Source organism: Cornus florida, unplaced genomic scaffold (assembly GCF_030987335.1).
Source record: "Cornus florida cultivar Cherokee Brave unplaced genomic scaffold, ASM3098733v1 CherokeeBrave_3.0.0_Hap2_Chr07, whole genome shotgun sequence".
NCBI lineage: Eukaryota > Viridiplantae > Streptophyta > Magnoliopsida > Cornales > Cornaceae > Cornus > Cornus florida.
This window is the reverse complement of record NW_026775577.1, coordinates 23,669,626-23,694,175: the sequence shown is the minus strand read 5'-3', so window position 1 is coordinate 23,694,175 and position 24,550 is coordinate 23,669,626. Positions and strand designations below refer to the sequence as shown.

At 37.9% G+C, this 24,550-nt stretch overlaps 2 protein-coding genes across 2 annotated transcripts; one reads left to right on the top strand and one right to left on the bottom strand.

Moving 5' to 3' along the window:
• Window positions 1–3,024: 3,024 nt before the first annotated feature.
• Window positions 3,025–5,667, bottom strand: LOC132267588 (geraniol 8-hydroxylase-like). Its single transcript, XM_059768728.1, has 2 exons — window positions 4,637–5,667; window positions 3,025–3,800 (listed from the first exon to the last, which is right to left on the bottom strand). The coding sequence occupies exons 1-2, from the start codon at window positions 5,525–5,527 to the stop codon at window positions 3,195–3,197; spliced, it is 1,497 nt and encodes a 498-aa protein (XP_059624711.1). The 5' UTR covers window positions 5,528–5,667; the 3' UTR covers window positions 3,025–3,194.
• A 16,938-nt stretch (window positions 5,668–22,605) lies between these two features.
• LOC132267587 (salicylic acid-binding protein 2-like) lies at window positions 22,606–23,929 on the top strand. The gene is made up of 3 exons (XM_059768727.1): window positions 22,606–22,977; window positions 23,300–23,437; window positions 23,648–23,929. The coding sequence occupies exons 1-3, from the start codon at window positions 22,606–22,608 to the stop codon at window positions 23,927–23,929; spliced, it is 792 nt and encodes a 263-aa protein (XP_059624710.1).
• The last annotated feature ends 621 nt before the right edge of the window (window positions 23,930–24,550 follow it).

Sequence of the window (24,550 nt, the reverse complement as noted above, 5' to 3'; positions counted from 1 at the left end):
GCGCCGCAATCTCACAACCGAGCTTCTTCTTCCATCGCCGGTCAAACCCTCACCGGACGAGCTCTTCACAGTCGACCCCTCCATCGTGGAAGAGCTCTTCACAGCCGTTCCATCCCACCGAGCCGCGCTGCGTCGCAATCTTACAGCCGAGCTTCTTCTTCCATTGCCGGTCAAACCCTCACCGGACGACCTCTTCACAGCCGACCCCTCCATCGCAGACGAGCTCTTCACAGCCGACCCCTCTTACTCGATTTTGGATTTTTTTTTTTTTTTTTTTTTTTTTTTTTTTTTTTTTTTTTTGTGTTTGGGCTTTACTTAGGCCTTGTTTGGTTGCGGCTCGAGCACTATCCCGGATTAGACAATAATAAGGGTACATGTGTCATTTGATTCACTTAGCTTAAAGGGTTGTATGGTCATTTAAAAAAATTTGAATAGTCACGTGACCGATCATATGCGTCTTTACGATCAAATTCAACCGACTTGTCCCCGGACGGGGTTAATTGCACCAAATTGGTTAGTTCAAGGGGGTTATATGTCAAATTAATAGATCAGGGGGATTTTCTGCTTCATGGCCAATAGTTGAAGGGGGTTTTTTGCACTTTACCCTAAAATATATGTATGATGGCTATGTGACTGTAGCTAGAACACGTGCAGGGAAAAGAAAGATAATTTCCAATTATTGTAGGCTTATACCAAAGTTCAACATTAACTCCATACCCATTTGTATTGGTTATGGATGAACTGACAAGACACGTTCAAGATGAGATTCAGTTGTCAATGATATTGTTTTAGTTGATGAAACTAGTAGAATGAGTTAATTGTCAACTTGGAAGTTGCAGAGAAACTTTAGAACTAAGGATTTAAGATAAATTAAAATAACATGTGAATGACTGAGTCTAGAGTCTTAAATAAAGCAAAATGGAAATATGAAATTCATGTAACCGATCCAAAAAAAAAAAATTTCGTTGTTGTTGCCGTTCTGGCATTGAGATGGATCTCAGTTTCAAACTTGGTATCAAAATAATTACAAATTCGAATCAATCCATAGTAAATAAGTTTCGCTAACACTCTTTATGAACACTTGCTCATGAACATGCCTTAAAGCTTGTTTGTTTATCAAATAAGCATAGAAAATAAATTCCGCCATGACTTTTTGTCACTTGAATTGTTACTGAACTTAAGCCGTTGATGAATAGTCTATTTCATTTGCAGCTCTAGAATTAAAACTTTTAAAATTTTAATTTCATAGATAACGACAGAACAAAAATCATACAAATAAGATGTTTTATTTCAAGGTGGTAAAGAATTTGTAATTAAAAAAAATACATGTAGGTCACCGTATAATCCTTGATAGAAAATAGAGAGTTTTGACCTAAGTCACATAAAACGGGAATAAGAGCGAGAGCAAATTCGAAAGCAGTTGAGAGAAAAAACACGCACGGAACATGAAAACGATATTCGTTGAGAAAGATTGTGTAACTTAGGTCTTGACCATCCATTTATAATTGTTATACAAATTTATTCATTATATTACTAAGGGTTATTTATTTGGTTGCCTTGGGCTTTTCTTTGGGCTTTGTTGTCCCAACCATATATTTGGGCTGGTTTGACTTTGCTCTTGTTGTACTGGATATACTTTGTCTCTTGCTGGACCTTATATTTTTTGGGCTGGTATTCAAGTTTTTAGGCCTGGTATTCAAGTTACCCTCAGCCCATCTCATGTACATTTTGACCATATACACACAATATTATTCGAACTTTTTTTTGGGCTGGTATTCACGTTACCCTCAGCCCATCTCATGTACGTTTTGACCATATACACACACATATTATTCGAACTTTTTTTGTTTTTTTTTTTTTAACAAGACAAAAAAAAGTTATAAGTTATATTAGTAAATGCAGGAAGTCGAATTTTGGCATTTCAAAGTTTATCGAAGGCATTAACTCACTAAACCATCGAGAAACATCTGCTATATAAAATAAAAAACAATTTGTTTATTTTACTCTCTTTTTTTTGGGTCGTTATTGTTGTATTTGTTTTCCATTGGCCTTAGTTTTCCCTCTATCCAACAACTAGCTCTCCTTGTCATACAAAGACTGTCGGAATTCAATTCAAATTTATAATACGACTTTTAGTCTCGGGGCAGGCTTTATGGTAAGGAAAATTATTTTGGGAAAATTCAAAAGATTTCATGTGAGAAATCACTCGTTACTTTTCAGAAAGACAGTCAAACAATTTACAATCATAATTATGAGAAGAAATTTAGGAATACAATGTTGAAAAGGCACAAGGAGGTTGTTGTCATGATGGTTTGGCTTTGATCTAAAATCAGAGTTTGCAACGTTTTTCTTATGAAGTTACAGATCTTCCTTTGTCCACACCATCAAGCGTACAAAGTCCAGCACTAGCAACATTTTGCTACCACACCACTTTATCAGGTTCTCGACAATTGGTCCTCCCTAATACTAAATTTTCATTTGACATTACCAACGTGGTATGCGCTGACTTAGTTCTTCTCTTATTAATTGGTTTTATAATTATTTTCTTTTTTAAATTATAGATGAATTATTTTTAAAAAGTTTAAAAATGTGAAAACAGTGTGTTTTTCGTCTTACCATTCAAAAAAAAAGTCTTTCAAAACTTTTCTTATTGAGACTATTGGTGAAATTCACCTTGAATATACCTGGTTTGTTAAACCAATCTATTTTTAATAATTATAAACCAATGATTTCTATACCCATTATTTCAATATTTTTGAAATTGAAATCAGAAAGTTGTGCCATGACTATTTTTTTCTTGCAGCTAGGTTTTTGTAAGTAATTCTTGGCGTCTCTCTTGTCAAGGATCAATTATTCCCTTGATTTACTTAGTTGATCAAAACACGTATCTGATTTTCAAATCGGAAAAGTCATTACCAAGTGTTATTTTCTTGTATTTTCAAATCGGAAAAGTCATTACTAAGTGTCAAAAAAAAAAGTTTAATTTTTTTGTGCATTTTCCCAACATGTCCTTCCAATATCAAGGCAAAGAATTTGCAGTATCAACGTACTTTCCACTTAGGGGCAAAATATTTCTTAGAAGTTATTAAAACTTAAACATGCAACATATTTCCCACTTATGGCCAGATTAATTAAATACTGCTACAAACTTGTGCCGGCCTTATGAAAAATACAAAAGTGAAAAAACATCAATTTTAAATGAGGACAGGGACAGCACGAAGAGGCTGAGCCTTTTGCAAAGTGATGCCAAACTTCTCCTCCATGTCCAAGTCCTTTGGTGCAATCCCACCTTCAAGCTTCCAATCAAACGAGTTCAACAGTGACCCCAACATCACCGGCACCATCCTTATTGCCAACGGCAAACCAGGACATATTCTCCTGCCAGCACCAAATGGTATCACCTCAAAATCCCGGCCTCGGACATCGATTTCCGAGTTCAAGAACCTTTCGGGAATGAACGATGTGGCACTGTCCCAAATGGTAGGGTCACGGCCTATTGCCCATGCATTTACTAGCACCTGTGACCCCTTGGGCACTGTGAAGCCTGAGACTTCACAGTCTTCTTCAACTCTGCGAGGGATTAGGAATGGGACTGGTGGGTGGAGCCTTAAAGTCTCTTTAATAATTGATCCCAAGTATGGTAGACGCGCGATGTCTGATTCTTCTACTGCTTTGCCTTTGCCTATGGTTTCTTCGAGCTCTGCTTTGGCTTTCACTAGCGTCTCTGGATTGTGCAACACCTCTGCCATTGCCCATTCCAGTGTACTTGAAGTTGTGTCAGTCCCCGCGACAAATAAGTCCTGTAAAAAAGGTTGTGGTGTGGAGAAACTCCATTATTAAGAATACAATTGCTAAAGTCACTATCTATTAATTATATATGCCACCAAACGTCATTACTAGGGTTTTAAAGTCACTGTCTGTTATATACTTATATATGCCACCAAATGCCATTACGAAGATTTTAAAGTCACTATATATATATATATTATGCCATCAAACGTGCGCCATTACTAGGGTTTTAAATAAACCAAACTATTCATGAAAAGTTTAATCGAGTGAATAAGAGTCTAGTTCGTCTTCACTATTAAGTAAAGTCACAGTCTTTGTTTTCCTTATTCAATACTAGCCCAATTTTGTAACTACATATTAAGTGAATATTTGTGATTGGATCAAATAAACAATCAGTAGGAATCACTTATTCAATTAGTAGATTAATATTGTCGGTAAATGAATGAGTTGAGTTCAAACAAAAATTTTAATTTCAATAACTAAGAGTCAAAGTCAGAATAACACATGACTCAGAACCCTTCGAACATGTTCATAACAAATGTTGGTGAACAATCTCATTAAGACCACTAAACTTATCCCATTTATTACGTCTTGTGGATAGTCTAACCATAAAAACTCTCATCTCATATCGTTGCCAGAAAGGAAATTTTTTTTAGGAAGTATGACCCTTCTTCTAGAGATGTCGTGACAGTATCAAACACTCAAAAATTCAATACGTGAGATATAACACATGTTAGACACGACTGAAACACCCAAGAAAGATGCATCATGAAATGTGTTGTCAAGTAGAGAATGCATTAGCGAATGATAATTAGTAATGAGAAAGGAAGGAGAAAAGAGTACTAACCAAACACATACGCTCAATATGATTCCTATCAATCTCATCACCACTATTTTCTATATTGAGAAGCACATCCAACACATCATTGCTAGTGATAGCATTCTTGATTCTCCTCAACTCCAACCTCTTATTGATCAACTTCCCAAACATCTGCAGCACCTTCCCAAAATGAACCGTCATTCGCCGCCTAATGCCTTGGGGATCGACCTTTTCGAGCACCGGAAAATAGTCCACCAAGTTAGGCTTACCAGCCTCCACCATTATGTTCCACACCAAGTCCTTAAACTCCTTGGCCGAGTCATCAAAGGGGTCGGCCAAGTCCACCGAGAAAATGGTGTTGGACAGCAAGTTGAGCGAAGTCCTGAAGGCCGCTCGGCCTATGTCCACTGCCACACCCGAATTACTGCTCTTCCGAACGTACCCAATCAGCTCCTGCACCTTCTTGTACCGGAGATGTTGGTTTGCGTCGAGCCTGCTACCGGAAAAAATATTTGAATTCAAGATTTTTCTTAGGCTTCGCCATTGGGTGGCGACTGGTAACCAGACAACGGAGTACTGGAACTGGTTATGGGCACGGATGGCATCCGGGATGGACCGGCTCGAGAAGGCAAGGTCCTGCTTTTGGAGGACTTCTTTGGCCATGTCTGAGGAGGTGAAGACCACTGTGGTGATTCGGCCTAGTTTTAGGGACATGATTGGGCCATGGACTTTGGCGAGCTCGGCGAGGGACTTGTGGGGTTGGTCGCCGAGTTTGAGGAGGTTTCCGATCACCGGTAATGGGACCGGTCCCGGTGGGAGCTTTCTGCCTTTGTTTTTGGTTACTTTTGCTAGGGATAAGAGGCCTTGAAGTAAAGTTAAGGAGAACAAGAAGTACAATACGAAGCTTAGGAAATCCATTTTTTTGATGGTGTCTTACTCTAAGGAGATTTGGGAATGGTCATCTTTGTTTATACTACTTGTAGAGGTATTAAGCCCGCGTGAGGCTCGCGCAGTTTATAAAAATGTCAAAAAGAAATCAAACTTGGAGTTCAATAAAAAGTTGCAATTGAGTTTGTTAGCATTATCGAGGACTAGAATGAGACCATTGTATATAATGTAAGGGAGGTGATAAATGAACTCAAATTTTATTATAAATTTGCTTAAAATTTTATTATTGTCCTTCATTCAATTAAATTTTATTTTTTGATGATAGGTTGAATTCATGATAATCAAGTACTAACATTTGCGCCATTTGGGTTATAAAAAAAAATACAAAAAAGTGGTACATTACTAATGCTCATAAAAATAAAAATAAAAATAAAAATTAAATGAAATAAAGAGAAGAAGAGATGAATGAACATTCCTAGAGAAGAGATTGCATCATTCTTTCTTTTTGTTTGGTTGAATTTAAAAATATTTATAACAGTCTTGTCTTTCTTCCTTCTTATTTTTCGTTTATATTTGGAGTATAAAAATTTGTGAAGGACGAAAGATGATACATTATCTTTTCTCTTATCTCCTTATTTTATTTATAACAAGCCAAAGAAATTTATTTCTTCCTTCTTCTTTTTTCTCCAACCCTCTTCCACCTATTGGGGGCGGATGCCCCACTAAAAAATTTTATTATTGCATTTTACATACCTAAATTTATACTTTTTTGCATTTATACCCATAAAATTTTAAAATTGCCCAACTCAAATTATGAAAAAACCCCTCAATATAAATTTGTCCCTCCTTATATAAATTTTTAGATTTGAGTAAATTTATTATTATTATCTTTGTTCTTTGGAGAAAATATTCGGTACCCAAAGTTCTCATAATTTGTTCTCGAGAAATATTGGGTATTCGACCAATGAGTAGTTAATATTTTTTATTATTAAAGAAAATTAGTGAACATCCATTTATTAAAGGGTTAATTACAATGATACCTTCTGAGATTTGTCATAATGACAGCCATATATAAGTTGGGCTTTTTTTAAACAATAACAATCCCTCAAGTTTAATAAAGTTAACAAAGGCATCCCAACTATCACCTGCCACCTCTGCCACTTAAAGAATTTACATTGTTGCCCTTTTGAACTATCAATTAACTCATTTAAATAATAAAATTACCCTTCTAACTTTGTATAATAAAAAAATAAAAACAAAAAAACAAAACCCAAAAATTTCCCTTCTCCTCCATACCGTCCATTACCACCACCTCTATCACCACCACCATCACGACCACTTCACTATTCAAAATCCAAATCTTCAACACACACACACACACACACACACACACACACACACCATCAGTTTCAAACACCATATCTTCAATATATATATATATATATATATATATATATATATATATATAAGGTCCTAAACTTTGACGATGGCCGAGGCGAAGGCGGAGGTGGTGTCAACACCACCACAACCTTCACCCTAAGCACGAGAATGATCCAAATTAAGAAGAATGTGGCCATCACAGGGATGGGCCTCTCGTCTCCCTCTTTAGCAACGATGACCCAATTTGATGCGTCCAAATTCCCACCCAATTCAGTGGCCAGATTCGAGGGTTCAACAACGCGGATTTTTGGTGGTGACGGTAGCGGCGGCCAGATATGAGGGTTCAATGACGCGGATTTTTAGTGGTGGCGGCGGCGGCCAGATCTGAGGGTTCAACAATGTGTATTTTTGGTGGTGGTGGCGGCGGCCAGACCTGACAGTTCAACAACGATGGATTTTTTGGTGGTGGCGGCGACGGGATCCAAGGGTTCAACAACGACGAATTTTTTGGTGGTGGCAGCGGCAACAATGGTGGTGTGGGATTTAGGGGTGGAGAGGTCTAGGTATTTGGTGGTGGGTTTAATGGAGGGAGCATGGGTTGGGTTTGTTAGGGTTAAGGTTTGAGAGATTATGGTTAGAGAAGGTGAGAGGTTAGAGGTGGTGACGTATACTGATAATATACCAAGGGCAAAAACGTCATTTAGGAGTTTTGATTATTTTTTAATTTAAATTAATAAAATATTGAACGGCAATCTTGACTTTTCACACCTCTTAAGGGCCTATTTGGATGCAATTTCTGACAGGGGTGTCATTATTCAAAAAAAGCCCAACTTATATATGCCTATTATTATGAAAAATATCAAAGGGTTTTATTGTAATTAATTCTTTATTAAAATATAAATGTTTTAGCTGCTTTGCGATTTGTTTTTGTCATTTTGCTTCAACATCATGTCCCCACATGCCAAAAAGGGACAAGTAAAATAAACAGCTCATGAGATCAGAAACCATTGGAGATATATAATATATAAATATAAGCAATAGCATGTCGTGAGGAGATTTGTGTCCCCCCATCTTTGTCTGTATATTTGTTTAATCCCTCGTGGTGCTCGTGTGAATTATATTAGAACAATGGATAGACATCTAAATTTTGATCAATTATGTCATGAGTTCATGACACGCGCACACATTAAGCAAAAAGAAATATTTTTGAATGTTATTTTGATTTAGATAGGTGTATGCAACAACTTGCAAGTAAAACTTGAACATGATTTGACATATCACACCAATGAAAGATTTTTTTTTTTTTAACACCAACAACACAAAGAAAACAACAACACAAAGAAAGATTTGGTTAATGAGATAGTTGGAAAAGTAGTGTCCTTTTCAAATGAACCGTGTCGTGCGTGTTGTGCAACTTCATCCTGCAGTCCTCCCAATTAAGAGCTCATCCTTTTTTATTTTCTTCATCCTGTTACCAATGAAAGATTTGGTTAATCAAATAGTTGGAAAAGTAGTGTCCTTCTCTATTGAACCGTGTCGTGCGCGTTGTGCAACTTCATCCTGCGGTCCTCCCAATTAAGAGCTCATCCTTTTTTATTTTCTTTATTTTCTTATTCTTCAACTCTTGGTATAATGAATAAAGTCGAAGAAAAAAAGAAATTGTAATAAACTCTTATAGGTGAATCACCAATTTACAAATTGATTTTCAAATAATGAAGGAAGAAGAAATCTATTATGGTCACGTAGCAGCATGAGAAAGAAATAAGAGAGAATATAACCTGTTTCAAATTCAAAGTGATTGTTACACAACTCCTATGTGCTTCGATATAAATAAAGATAGAGTCAAGATGAAGTCATTATAGTGATTTACGACCTAACATCAGCATTTACTTTCTAAAAATTTCCTAGGTATAGATATTAGAAGATGGAGTCATTATATTCTCAATTTTTTTGTACTTTACTTCTACTTTACTACTTTTCAAATGATTAGTGTTATAGTAAATTTTTATTCTTGTATAAAAATTCTACTTATGAATTTCAAAGAGTTGGTTTAGTTCCAAAAGGTTAATTTGGATCTTTGCCTCATGAAGTTTCGGGTTTTAGCATTGATTTCTACTGGGTGCAAATAATTGTTTGAAGGGGGTGTGAGTGCCAATTAGGAAAAATATATATATATACTTATGAAATAAAGTGAGCGCTTGGTTGTGTCCCATCCGTTATTATTTTGTAGGTTTTATCGTTTTTGGAATTAAGTTATATTGCTTGTGTAGTTCTCTTTTGCTCCATTCATCTATTCCTCCATTGTTGTTGAAAGTCCTCTTTATTGAGGCACCAAAGAATCCAAAGAAATGGGTGATTATTACCTTCCAACAATCGCCTAATCTATTTAAGAGACCAATTCCATTGTTCTTGTAACGACCCGAATCCACTGGATCCGGATCATTAAACGGGTCCTTACCCGACCCAAAATTATTCGAGGGTAAAACGGTCTTTTCACGTTAAATTTAATTATCAAGGTCCAAAAAGGACAAAATGGTAATTTGCCCCAATTCAATAATTTAAGACTCAAAGGGTAATATGGCCATTTACTTGCATCATATAATAATTAAAATGAGGTCCGAGGTAAAATAGTCTTTGTGGGGCAATAATATAATTATGGCATTTAATTGGGTCATAAAAATAATTAATTTCAACTTCAAGTGATGGCAAAGTGTAATTTTAAGAACTTAAATTGGTAATTACATGAAAAGGCAGAATCGATCGACGTATACTCCTTATACGTCGACTGGTTTGGGACATGAACAGTAATGACAACCACTGCCGAGATACCGGTCGACATGTGGGATGTACACGTCGACTGGTTTGGGAAGTGTACAGTCACAAACTCTCTGTCAGGATACCGGTCAACTGATTCACATTATACGTCGACCGGTTCACGCTACACGTCGATTGGTTCACGCTACACGTCGATTGGTTCACCATACACGTTCACGCTATACGTCAACTGGTTTTGGGTTATCCACACTCACAATTCCCACTGTCCCAAATACACCAACTTTGATAACCAATCACCCAATTACCCGTGTACGTATTTATATACAATTCAAAACCCAATACGATAACAATATTGGTAATAAATTTTTTGAATGATACAGAACACGTTCCAAGAAAATGCACCAAGAAGGATTTTGTGAGATTATATTTAATTGCATCCCAAATACAAGTCCAATACATCATTTAAAGACCAAATTACAAAAGTCTCATTTTATTCAAATTTTTAAGGAATTAAATATAAGAGTAAGGCTCTATGGCCAAAATTTACATAGCTTTGGTAAAAATAAAAGTGAAGTCCTATTTACATTAATATCCATGGATGTATATTATTCACCGGCTCATCTTCAATCCCTGAAAAATGATAATAAGTAGAGGAGTGAGCACAAGGCTCAGTAGAGAATACCTAAGTGGCATCTCCTCAAGCACGGTAAATAATTACATGCCTTACAAGCAATGAATAGGAAAAAGAAACGGGGATCATGCGAGGGATTCACATACGACACCTCAATTTTTTTAATAATTCACACACCATCATATTCAATGCTATGCACAAGATGCCAATGCAACCACACATCACACTCTACCCTCATATAATCACACATTCCGTCTATACCATTGTAAGTCCACGCATCACTTCCACACTCCTACACACCCACACATTTCATTCACCCCTCCACACATCCACACATCACATTCACACCCTCACCTATCTTATACCCTTCAATACCCTCATGACATGCATATGAAATATTTTGATTTCAACCATTCAAATTCTCATCATGCTTTCATTATCCAATAAGCAATTTCACAGCCATAACAAGATAATCCAACACTTAAACATACTTCTACATACATCAAAATGACTATACAAAGAGCAATAGAGATAATCCACCATATAGCAACTTTATAGCATGTCAATTGAAATTCATAGACAAGATAAACAATTAATTTCCATCAAACACATTAATTAGACAAAGCTTATGCATCAACCAAAACCTTAAAATCTTCATTATTCAATTAACATCAAAATGGCATGTCAAAGGAGGGAAAGTCATCTAATTAACTACCAATTCCAAGGAAATCGACAATTAGATAAACTCTACCTCAAATAGAAGAAAAACCCCAAATTTTTTGAAATCCTCCAAGCCCTTTCACCTTTGGTCTCTAATGAAAGCTCATGCCAAGCTCTCCAACATCCCTTCTTGATCACCTCCAAAACCTCACTCTAAACACCTCAAATCAAGCTTGCAACAATGGAGAAATATGTGTATATAGATATATACATATATAGAGAGAAGAAAAGGAAAAACTAAGGAGAGAGAGAGGTGGTCTCGGCTGAATGAAGAGAAGGAGGAAATTAGGTTAATTTTTCACTTTGCTTCCAAGGCCAATAATGTGCCACTTGTCCAATTCTTATGGATTACTAATTTTGGGCAAAGTTACCTCCTAGTCCATGGTCTTCCATTGTAATAACATGCCTACCCCCAAAATATCCTCTCAAAGAATACATATAAATATACACACACACATGTGAAATGCCAATAACGCCCCTCACTTAAGATGAGAAAACCAGGGAAAGTTCTCGAGTTCGGAAATCGTTCCGACTTTTGAAAAAAATCTAAAAATGAAACCGTTACTTTTAATTGACTTAAAATGATTGAAAATACACTTCTAAAACCCTCGGCTCAACAATTGACCAAAACTCCCCTCTGGGCCAGCGTGGCACGCAAAACGAGACAAGGATTAAAATAATCCAGAGAAGTCAAATAAATTCCAAAAATTAGAAAATAGGAAAAATCGGTAACGTTACATATAATGTCTGTTAGTTATAAAGAAAAAGAGAGAAGAAAAAAAAAAAGGAAAGGTGGGAACCACAGCTTTTGTAAAGTGGTCATAAGACCACGTTTTTTTTTTTTTTTTTCATTTTTTCTTATTCTCTGTTTTCTTCTCTCCCGCAGCCTCTCTGTTCCTCTTTATTTTCTTTTTTCTTTTTTTCTTTTACAACTTCAAATCTTGATTGCTCTCTCAATCCTTGGTAGATTTGAGAGCCGTTTGAGGCAAAACCACGAGCACGACGAGCTCTACGTGCTAGTACCAGAAATTCTAGCTTTTGGTCCTCTTTGGGAGCTCGAATTTAAGAACCCATTTATAGGGATTTTGCTCATTTTGAGGTAGGGGCATCTTAATCCACTTCTTTCTTGTTCTATTGTGAATTACACCTCCTTGTTGTGTCAAACATGTTTAATTGGGAGTTAATTGTATCTATGATTGTATGAATGATGTCTAGAGAATTTTCAAGAGCTTAATTATGACTTGTTTCATGTGTAAAATATGTTTAGATGTTGCTTTATCATGCCCACTATGTGTTAACATGCTAAAAATGACAAATGAAAACATGTTTATTTAGATTGTGCCAAATTTCCCATTGTCATAATATTGAGATTATATGTACATCCATGCACATGTCATTGGGATGCATGAAATGGGAGAATTTGTCTTAAAATGAAAATGGGGGGAATTTTGGGAGAAGAGTTTTGTCAAATAGTTTTGATAAACCCGGTCGCTGCGGGATTACCAACGGGCCGGAGGTTAATATAGCCTAGAGGGGACTAGGGAGTCGCCCTAGCGTGGTTAAGCTATTCGGGCCCCTCGATGACGTTGCGGGGTTACCAAAGGTCTAGGGACGATAGCTAATCCTCCTCTCTTGTCGCGGCGGGGTTACCAAAGGGCGGGCTGTATTAACATTTGAAAGTGATGGTTTTGTGAATGAAAGAGGGGAGTGACATTAGCATGCATTGCATTCCATTGCACTGCATGGTTTATAATTGGAAATGACGTCCATATTGTTTTAATTCCCTATATTGCATGATCCCTATATCCCATTGGCCTATGCTTTGTTTGGATTCACAAGGACACAAGAATTGTGTCTTAAGTGTCACCTACTAAGCTTTATGTTCACCTTACTATTTATATTATTATTTTTAGGTCTTGGAAATGAACTGGTGGACGACAATCCACCTCAAGTTTGAAAGTTGTTAGAAGGTTATTTGCTATTTTGTATTTTGACCGTTTTATTTATATTCATAGTTGTGGGGATGTAACTAAGTTAGTATTCATGGCCTTGTAACTTAAGAACGAACTTATCTTTTATTTGATGTAAATGAAACTAATGGAATTATGGTATATGTTTCCATGCAATTGTATCATGTAACGTTGTAAGACAGGGACTTTAAATCTTAACCATGTATTTTGGGACTGTAATTATGTTAATTTAGATTAATTGGTGTGTGGATGTTCCACCATGAGAGGAACTATGTTGAGGTATAATGAATGGATGAATGGGATGCTGGATGATATTATGTGTTTTGTGTTTTGGGACAGGTTGTTGAAGGCCCATTTTTAGGGGAGGTTATGCCGAATTTTTTTAAAATTTTAGTATCAGCTAGGGTCGTTACAAATTTGGTATCAGAGCAAAGGTTCGAAAACCTTTAGGACGACGGGTAGAGGCCTACTTAGGGTCACATGGAATGTTGTTTGTATTGTTTACTTGATTACTTGCTACGTGGTATCTTATTTAAATGAGCATGCTTAACTGCCTATGTGCTTACTTGCTTACTCGTTTATGTTAAAATGTTTCTTGCATAGTCTTGCATGCTAAGTGTTGTACGGTATTAATTCTTGTTGAGTCATCCACAGTGGACCTTAGAGTCATGTTTCTGAATCGTTTTCTCGTTTTATAGCATGATGTCACGGCGTGAGGAACCTAGAGAAGTTGGCCCTAGGCCAACAAGGGGCGATGTTGGTGAGAGCTCTAGCTCCAATCCAGCGGAGCCAGTTGATGAGAACATGCTTCTTAGGGACTTGATTCCCCTAAGAGCTGTTCCCCCAAGAAGAGAGAATGTTGAAACACTCGTACCCGTAGAAGTGGGTGAAGGTTCTGTGGCACTGGAGTTTAATCGTTTGTTGCAAAATGTCGTAACGGCAATGATTGTTGCTCAGCCGCAGTTGGTACCACAACCTACAGTTCGAGTTGAGGAGACTCCAACTCAGAAGCGTCTCAAGATCATTAAGGGGTTTTCTCAGCTGATGCCGGTTATGTTTGAGGGCGGTGCGGATCTAATGGTAGCCGACAACTACATGGATCAAGTTGAAACTCAGTTGACTTCAATGGATGTGACAGAGGATCACTTGAAGATCATCCTAGCAACTTACAAGTTTGTTATGGATGCCAAGGTTTGGTGGAAGTCGATCACTAACCAGTACAAGATTGAAGAGATGAGTTAGGACAGGTTCAAGGAGCTGTTTTATGAGAAGTATTTTCCGCTTTCCAAAAGATGGGAGTTACAAGACCAGTTTCATAATCTTATTCAAGGGAACATGTCAGTGGCGGAGTATGAGAACAAGTTCACCTCACTCTCCCGTTTTGCTCCAAAAGTGGCGAGAAATGAAGCTAACAAGACTCAGAAGTTTATCTCGGGTCTTAATGATCGAATGAGGCCGTTGATCACGACACAGTTCATCAAGGTATATTTTGAAGCAGTGGAAAGGGCTTTAATGTTAGAAGCGGATAACAGAGATAAGGATGCGAGAAGGGAACAGTGGAAACAGAAGAGGGATGCAGGGCCATCCTCAGAAGGATCTTCTTGGAAGAAGAACAAGGGTGGTTCATTTCAGTTTCAAGGGCAACAATCTACACGATCTGTTCCTACCACTCCTATGCCAGTTGGATCTGATAAGAGTGAAGTTGTTTGTTATCAATGTCAGTAGCCTGGGCATTACAAGTCCAGTTATCCTATGAGATTGACTTCAGTTTCTTCAGCTTTGAAGGCTTGTTATGGGTGTGGCCAGCAGGGCCATTTGATTCGGGACTGTCCGAGTCAGGGAGCAGGCACCACTAGTGGCAGAGGGTCACGGCAGAGGCCGTCACGGTCGGCTACGGTTCAATCAGGTTTCAGACCACCGCCACCACCACAGCCTGCCTTGTCTTCTCAGGGTTCACGACCAGCTAGGAGGGATACTCCTACTGTGTCGGCACAACAGTCTGGTGTTCAGATTAGTAGTTCATAGGCACAGGCATCGCAGGGGCATGTCTTTGCCCTTACACCGACTGATGCATCTCCTGGATCTTCAGTTCTCCGAGGTATATTTCCAGTGTTTGGTTCTTGGGCCAGTGTTTTGTTTGATTCTGGTGCATCTCATTCTTTCATTTCATCATCATTTGCACTTGTATCGGGGTTAGAGGTCAGTTTTATGGATCGGGCGTTATGTGTTGATACGCCAGTTGGAGTTTCAGTGTCTTTGAGCCGAGTCGTGAGGGATTGTTCCATTGTGATAGCCGGGCGGACTTTTGTGTTTGACCTTATCCTCCTTGAGATGACTAGCTTTGATGTGATTCTCGGGATGGATTGGTTAGCTTCCTTTCATGCCACGATCGACTGTTTCAGAGGAAGGGTTATAGTTTGTACTCCCGAGGGAGGCTGTTTAATTTTCGTGGGAGATCGGAGTGATTCCCACATTTCATCGTTTTATGGAATTCTTAGACAGAGTCGTGGTGATTACTTTTTGGCTAGTCTTAAGCCGAAGAGGATGATGTTGTGGAAGAATATTATCCTGCAGTTGTTCGTGATTTTCTAGATGTGTTTCCGAAGGATTTGACAGAGTTGCCTCCACACCGAGAAGTGGAGTTCTCTATTGAGTTAATGCCAGGTACCGCGCCGATTTCTATGGCACTGTATCGTATGGCACCAGTTGAATTGGAGGAATTAAAAAGACAGCTTGATGATTTGAGGATGAAAGGTTTCATCCGACCGAGTGTGTCACCATGGGGCGCACCGGTTTTGTATGCTAAGAAGAAAGATAATTCTTTGAGGTTATGCATTGATTATCGGAAGTTGAATCGTGCCACCATCAAGAAAAGTATCCTTTGCCAAGGATAGATAATTTATTTGATCAGTTAAGGGGAGCCAGTTATTTCTCCAAGATTGACTTGAGGTCTGGCTATTATCAGTTGCGGGTTAGGGATGAAGATATCCTGAAGACAGCATTCCGTACACGGTATGGACACTATGAGTTCCTTGTTATGCCTTTTGGTTTGACTAATGCGCCAGCAGCATTCATGGACTTGATGAACCGCGTCTTTCACGATTACTTGGACCAGTTTGTGGTAGTTTCGTGGATGACATTCTTGTGTACTCATGGACTCGGGAAGATCACGAGGTCCATTTGAGTATTGTTTTACAGATTTTGCAGGAACACCGATTGTATGCCAAATACGAGAAATGTGAGTTTTGGCTACAGGAGGTGAAGTTTTTGGGGCATGTTGTTTCAGAAGGTGGAGTATCAGTTGATCCATCAAAGGTTGAAGCAGTTTTGACTTGGGAGTGACCCAAGAATGTGTTTGAGATCCGCAGTTTTCTTGGTTTAGCGGGTTACTATCGGAGATTTGTGAATGATTTCTCCCGTTTGGCAGCTCCTATAACCCTTTTGACCCGGAAAAGGGTCAAGTTTGTCTGGAATGAGGCCTGTGATTCATCTTTTCAGGAGTTGAAGATGAGATTGACTACAGCTCCAGTGTTGGTGATACCTGAGCGTGGCTTGGGTTATGTGATCTATTGTGATGCTTCACGTGACGGGTTGGGATGTGTGTTGATGCAGGATGGTAGAGTAGTGGCTTATGGGTCTCGACAGTTAAAGACTCACGAGCTTAACTACCCTACTCATGATCTGGAGTTAGCGGCAGTTGTGTTTGCCTTGAAGTGTTGGAGACACTACTTGTATGGTGAGAGATTCGAGGTATTTTCAGATCACAAAAGTCTCAAGTACCTTTTCTCCCAAAAGGACTTGAACAACAGACAGAGACGATGGGTTGAGTACTTGGAAGATTACAACTTTAATTTGCAGTATCATCCGGGCAAGGCAAATGTTGTAGCTGATGCCTTAAGCCGAAAATCTCGTGGAACTTTGGCCAGTTTAGCTATTCGGAAGTGGAAGATGCTTGAAGATCTGGCAGAGATAGGATTACAGTGTTGTGATGATGATGGTTGCAGTGAGTCGGCATTCTTATTTAGTCTTGTGGCTTAGCCTACTCTTATTGTACGAGTGATTGAGTCACAGAGACAGGACCTGGACTTAGATGCCATCCACGCTTTGATCTCTAGTGGTGAGACAGTGAAAGATTGGGCCTTGTATGCAGACGGGGGTCTACGGTTCATGGGTTTGTTGGTGGTTCCCACAGTTTGTCGTGAGGATGTCCTACGGGAGTTTCACACTTCCCGTTTTGCAGTTCATCCAGGTGGTACCAAGATGTATCACAATTTAAGACGTCAGTATTGGTGGAACGGGATGAAGAAAGATGTTGCACAGTTTGTGGCTAGATGCCTTACCTGTCAGCAGATGAAGGCCGAACATCAGAGGCCAGCAGGTTTGTTGCAACCATTACCTGTAGCGCAATGGAAATGGGAGCATATTGCTATGGATTTTGTGACAGGTTTTCCAAGGTCACGGAGGGGCAATGAGGCCGTATGGGTCATCATTGACAGATTGACCAAGACGGCTCACTTTTTGCCTATTAAGGCAACAGATGATGCAGAGAAGCTTGGTGTTCTTTATGTGAAGGAGATTGTAAGGTTGCATGGAGTTCCTGTAACCATTGTGTCAGATAGGGATGCTAAGTTCACTTTGAAGTTCTGGGAAGGACTTCAAGTAGCGTTTGGTTCAGCGTTGCATCTTAGTACGGCATTCCATCCACAGAAGGACGGTCAGTCGGAGCGTATTATCCAGATTTTGGAGGCTTCGGGCATGTGTACTTGATTTGGGAGGTAGTTGGGAGGATCACCTTCCACTTATTGAGTTTGCCTACAACAACAGTTATCAGGCGAGCATCCAGATGGCTCCATTTGAGGCGTTGTATGGTAGACCTTGTAGGTCTCCTGTTTGTTGGACTGAGGTAGGTGAGACAGCCGCCTTAGGACCCGATATTGTACTCGAGACTACTGAGAAGATTAAGTTGATAAGACAGAGGTTACTTACAGCTCAGAGCCGACAGAAGAGCTAGCGGATAAGCGGAGACGACCGTTATCCTTTGAGGTGGGAGACCACGTTTTTCTACGGGTTTCTCCACGGAAGAGATTGATGAGATTTGGGAAAAGTGGCAAGTTGTCGCCACAATTCATTGGACCATTTGAGATTTTGGACCGTGTAGGAGAGGTTGCCTACAGACTTGCTTTGCCACCACAATTGGATAGGGTCCACAATGTTTTCCATGTATCGATGTTACGGAAGTACGAGCCAGATTCATCTCACATTTTGAGTTGGGTTGATGTAGATATTGATGAGGATGTTTCCTACGAGGAAGAACCAGTTCAGATTCTTGACACACAACAAAAGGTGTTGAGGAACAAGACGATACCAATGGTGAAAGTCCTTTGGAGACACTACGGAGTCGAGGAGGCTACTTAGGAACTCGAACAGGAGGTTCGCTCCAAGTATACAGAGTTATTTTCTTCTCCAGGTATGTCTTGATTTCGGGGACGAAATCTTTTAAAGTTGGGGAAAATGTAATGTCTGTTAGTTATAAAGAAAAAGAGAGAAGAAAAAAAAAAGAAAGGTGGGACCCACAGCTTTTGTAAAATGGTCATAAGACCACGTTTTTTTTTTTTTTTTTTTCATTTTTTCTTGTTCTCTGTTTTCTTCTCTCCCGCAGCCTCTCTGTTCCTCTTTATTTTCTTTTTTCTTTTTTTCTTTTACAACTTTAAATCTTGATTGCTCTCTCAATCCTTGGTAAATTTGAGAGCCGTTTGAGGCAAAACGACGAGCACGACGAGCTCTACGTGCTAGTACCAGAAATTCCAGCTTTTGGTCCTCTTTGGGAGCTCCAATTTAAGAACCCATTTCTAGGGATTTTGCTCATTTTGAGGTAGGGGCATCTTAATCCACTTCTTTCTTGTTCTATTGTGAATTACACCTCCTTGTTGTGTCAAACATGTTTAATTGGGAGTTAATTGTATCTATGATTGTATGAATGATGTCTAGAGAATTTTCAAGAGCTTAATTATGACTTGTTTCATGTGTAAAATATGTTTAGATGTTGCTTTATCATGCCCACTATGTGTTAACATGCTGAAAATGACAAATGAGAACATGTTTATTTAGATTGTGCCAAATTTCCCATTGTCATAATATTGAGATTATATGTACATCCATGCACATGTCATTGGGATGCATGAAATGGGAGAATTTGTCTTGAAATGAAAATGGGGGGAATTTTGGGAGAAGAGTTTTGTCAAATAGTTTTGATAAAGCCGGTCGCTGCGGGGTTACCAACGGGCCGGAGGTTAATATAGCCTAGAGGGGACTAGGGAGTCGCCCTAGCGTGGTTGAGCTATTCGGGCCCCTCGATGACGCTGCGGGGTTACCAAAGGTCTAGGGACGATAGCCAATCCTCCTCTCGTGTCGCGGCGGGGTTACCAAAGGGCGGGCTATATTAACATTTGAAAGTGATGGTTTTGTGAATGAAAAAGGGGAGTGACATTAGCATGCATTGCATTTCATTGCACTGCATGGTTTATAATTGGAAATGACGTGCATATTGTTTTAATTCCCTATATTGCGTGATTCCTATATCCCATTGGCCTATGCTTTGTTTGGATTCACAAGGACACAAGAATTGTGTCTTAAGTGTCACCTACTGAGCTTTATGCTTACCCTACTATTTATATTATTTTTTTCAGGTCTTGGAAATGAACTGGTGGACGACAATCTACCTCAAGCTTGAAAGTTGTTAGAAGGTTGTTTGCTATTTTGTATTTTGACCGTTTTATGTATATTTATAGCTGTGGGGATGTAACTAAGTTAGTATTCATGGCCTTGTAACTTAAGAACGAACTTATCTTTTGTTTGATGTAAATGAAACTAATGGAATTATGGTATATGTTTCCATGCAATTGTATCATGTAACATTGTAAAACAGGGACTTTAAATCTTAACCATGTATTTTGGGACTGTAATTATGTTAATTTAGATTAATTGGTGTGTGGATGTTCCACCATGAGAGGAACTATGTTGAGGTATAATGAATGGATGAATGGGATGCTGGATGATATTATGTGTTTTGTGTTTTGGGACAGGTTGTTGAAGGCCCATTTTTAGGGGAGGTTATGCCGAATTTTTTTAAAATTTTGGCATCAGCTAGGGTCGTTACATTACAAATCTGTTAACACCAAAGATAGTTTGGCTATCTAAAATTTTGAATTGAAAAACATTGGCATGCCCTTAAATATAGCCAAACGGGCACGCCCCTAAAAATTTAAGCCAAATAGTACTCCCCACGAGTAAAAGGTTGAAATCGGACCTGAAGTCAATTAACATCTAAGTCAATCAAGTAGCATTCGATCCATGGGATTGAACCGGTTCCACTTGGGCATGTAGTTTTTTGTTGGCATTGGCTACTGCCAAAGTGCAACTGGTTCCATGGGACGGAACCAGTTCCACTTAGGCAGTGAGTTATTGGGAAGTTACGAGAAACAGTTTCCTAATCAGTCTTGGAAGTCAGAAGACTTGGAGAAAAAGGCTGAAGATTTGGGGAAGAAGTTGTACCTACTATTTTAGAATTGAATACTGATATGACAACTGCTTGTAGGTAAGTTGGGGAATAATTGTCCAACAAGGAATTGGGTTTTGAAGACTTTATAAATAGAGATGGGTTTAGAGAGAGAAGAGAGAAAAGATGTATGGGATTTAAGGGTGAGTATTGTTAGGAAATGGGAGAGTCTGGTTGTATTTTTTCTTCCTTATTCATAATAGTGCAAAATCTCTCTCTCCATGGACCTAACTCAAGAGTTAGATGAACCATGTAAAATATTGTGTTGTCCGTGGATGAATATGATTATTATCTCCATATATGCTTGTGTTGGTGTGATTTGATGATGCTTCCTCTGTGTGTAATGAATGAGGCAAGGACGGAGCCAATATATACCTAAGGGGAGGCCAGCCTCTTATGTAATATATATGGATTTTTAAAATTATATATATATATATATATATATATATATATATATATATATATAGATAGAAATTTATTAAGTTTCCAAAACTATCTTAACTTTTTCCTTTTTTTACCTCATTTACTTTTAAAATTCTTTAATTTCCTTTTTTAAAAAAGTCAATTTTTTCTTATTCAATCATGCTCTAATTTGTTTTGTATAAAGTTATGTTATTTTTCTTTTCCTATTTCTTCTTCTTTGTTTTTTTATTTTTTTATTTTTGTTTTTTTTCCCTTTGACTTCTTAAAATTCTTTGTTTTCTTTTATTTTTTCTTTTGTTACTATGCCGCCTATATTTAAATCCCGACTCCGCCCCTAAAATGAGAGATTTAATTCTTAATAACAGCGGATGGTTTAGTAGATTGGAGGTAGCAAACTATTTCCCAACCCTCAAAGTCCCATTCATTGAGACATCGGAACCTAAAAAACAGAGGTCATTTTTGTCTTCCAAAAGTTGCCTCATTCATAAAAGACCGATCCTTTGATGGAGTCACTTAAGGAATAGTTTGGTAGTTCTCAAATAATTTGAGTTGAATCAGACGTTGGCACCCCCCATTTAAAATTCAGTTTTTAAAAATTATCGGTATTAAATTGTCAATTTTTTCAAGAACTTTGTGAACTTTTGGCAGTTGGACTGTGAGGCTGTATGAGTGACCTCTCGATCAAATGATCGAGAAATCATTACCTAATTGTGAGCTTCTACATTATAGCTTTTTTTCGTCCTTGAAATGTCCTATATATATATATATATAGAGAGAGAGAGAGAGAGAGAGAGAGAGTTCAATTTATAGGCTTGAAAGCTGATACGAAGTAGGTCTGGTTCGGTTAAAATAGAAAAATGAAATATAATAAAATAAAACGACTGCTCTCTCGCCAAATAAATAGGTCTAAATATCATATTATATATATATATATATATATATATATATATTTCTCTTTAGGACAAGAAGATTAAATTAGAAGTTAGATGTGTTAAAGTTTGAAATCGAATTCTCAAAGATAATGGGAAGCAACCCAACCACTGAGTTACGATGAGTTACGAAGTCGTTACATTTTTGTTAAGAAACCAAGTATAAAATATTTTTCAAAAAAAAAAAAAACCAAGTATCAAATGTGAAAAAATTGTGTAATTAATTATAAATGGATCATCTTTCACAATATCGTGAAGAAGAAAACCACCCTCTCCATTCAAATTCTTTGAAATTAAATAAATAAACAATGTGTTGTGCATTCAAATAATTTGATAGTTACTTTTGAGCAATTTATTTCACACCATACCTTTCAAAACTTCTCTCGCAATATATAAGACGCAATCATCATTTCTCATTTTATTAGTAAACAGTACCAACAAATCGATTATGATATAAAAAAATTTGTACGCAGCTCGTGGAAATTAAATACAATATCCAACCAAACAATAATGCATGTTAGACAAACCAAACATAGGACAATTGAATTATGACCTTACCTTATTTATATTCTATTGCTTAGTGTATAATTCATAATTCAGAACCCAATTTTTAAATTTCAACTAGCCAATGTAGCCCTTAGGACACATTTCCTTGTTCATCATTATATATACATGTGCATCTATATAGAAGATAGGAACATCCCTGATTAATTAAACAAGAAAAAATGGAAGTGGGCAAGCAACAGAAGCATTTTGTTCTAACACATGGTGCCTGCCATGGAGCTTGGGTATGGTACAAGGTTAAACCGGAGATCGAGGCGGCCGGCCACCTGTTCACAGCGGTGAACCTTGCGGCTTCCGGCATCAATTCGAAGCAACTAGACGATGTCCGGTCACTCCATGACTATACATTGCCGTTGTTGGAGGTCCTGGAGGCGATTCCTCAAGGTGAAAAGGTGATACTAGTGGGACATAGTGGTGGTGGCATGAGTGCTGCTCTTGCTATGGAGAAGTACCCTGAGAAGATCTCTGTAGCCGTCTTCCTCAATGCAATCATGCCTGATAGCACAAACGGGCCATCCTTCGTTCTCGATAAGGTATCATATTCATGATTTACAAACCGAAAAAATAAGATGATCACATTATACATTCATGTGAGGTCTATATATGATGATGTCTTATTAATTTCTTTTCTTATTACACGTGTCTCAGCGCACGTTAATATATAGTACAATGGATCAATATTCGATTTAGAATAGATTCTGATTTAATATGTCATTATTTGAATAAAATTAATCAAGTAAGGACCCATTGTTAAAAAGTATATCAACGTTACATTCAATATTTAGGAATTTTTGTTGTGAATTGTGCTTCCTAATTTATTTTTATTTTATTTTTTCCTATTTTTGCTCTAAAAAGTATGCTGGAGGGACTCCACCGGAAGCGTGGATGGACACACAGTTTGCAGCATTTGGTGACCCCAACGAACCTCTAATATCATTGGCTGTAGGCCCCAAATTCATGAAATCCACCCTCTATCATCTCTGCTCCACTGAGGTAAGCCCCTAATCTCTCTCTCTCTCTCTCACACACACACCCAGTAAACAGGTGTACATGCTACAACAAATTTGGAATCAAATCGGAATTAGTTCAGATGATACGAGATCTCCGTAAACGAGAAGTTTAAGTGTTTGAATCTTGTTAGGGACAAGATGTTGGGGACATTGTTGTTAATTATTTGTATATATATATATATTTTTTCAACAGGATTATACATTGGGAACATTGTTGGTAAGGCCAGGATCATTATTCATGGAAGATTTACACAAGTTGGATAAGTTCACGAATGAAGGATTTGGATCAGTTCCGAGAATTTATGTTGTATGCACCGAAGATAAAACGATACCAGCGGAATTCCAGCGCTGGATGATCGAAAACAACCCGGTGAAAGAGGTGAAGGAGATTGAAGGTGCAGACCATATGCCAATGTTTTCAAAGTCAGACCAAGTATGCAAGTGTTTCCTTGAGATTGCAGCTGAATACAATTGAAAGAAAAACAGGGTTTTTCACCAACCTTTTTGTTGTCAATTGTGATGCTGCTAATGATCTGTTGCTGTTTCCTTTGTAATTTCAATAAACCTACATTTGTGTTGACCCCACAATGCTGTCCTGAAGTGCATGGGTAGAACATGCAGTTGGAATAAAAACTAATGTATCATTATTTCATATTCTATGCAATGAAGCTATAATTTCTTTCCATTAAGAAAGTTATAGGGTAAAATGTCAATAAAACAATTAGTCCAGTATACGTGGAATTGCTAGGAAGACAAGATTATAAACAAACAAAATATTTGGTTTTAGAAACAGAAACATAGATTTGATCTAGGCCACTACTCACTGAGTTTGGACCAACTCACAACTTTGTTAGTGTTCACCGAGGCCGATTGAAAATATTTGATATTGAAATAAATATTCATACAGATTCGATTTAGATCAACCACTCATAGAATTTGGACCAACTCACAACTCAGTGAGTATCAACTAGACAAAAATAAATTTCAACCTGTATGAAAGCTTAATTTTTTTATCAATTATATCATGCCCCAAAGTTGAGGTCAAGACACTATTGACTTTTTACTGGACAATTGTGTGACTTAATATCACAATTTT

Excerpts from the sequence above, each read along its gene's own strand:
- LOC132267587 (XM_059768727.1), top strand. The coding sequence starts at position 22,606 with ATGGAAGTGGGCAAGCAACAGAAGCATTTTGTTCTAACACATGGTGCC. Across the intron at positions 22,978-23,299 it reads CATCCTTCGTTCTCGATAAG|TATGCTGGAGGGACTCCACC; the intron begins GTATCATATTCA and ends TGCTCTAAAAAG. Across the intron at positions 23,438-23,647 it reads ATCATCTCTGCTCCACTGAG|GATTATACATTGGGAACATT; the intron begins GTAAGCCCCTAA and ends TTTTTTCAACAG.
- LOC132267588 (XM_059768728.1), bottom strand. The coding sequence starts at position 5,527 with ATGGATTTCCTAAGCTTCGTATTGTACTTCTTGTTCTCCTTAACTTTA. Across the intron at positions 3,801-4,636 it reads ATATTGAGCGTATGTGTTTG|GACTTATTTGTCGCGGGGAC; the intron begins GTTAGTACTCTT and ends CCTTTTTTACAG.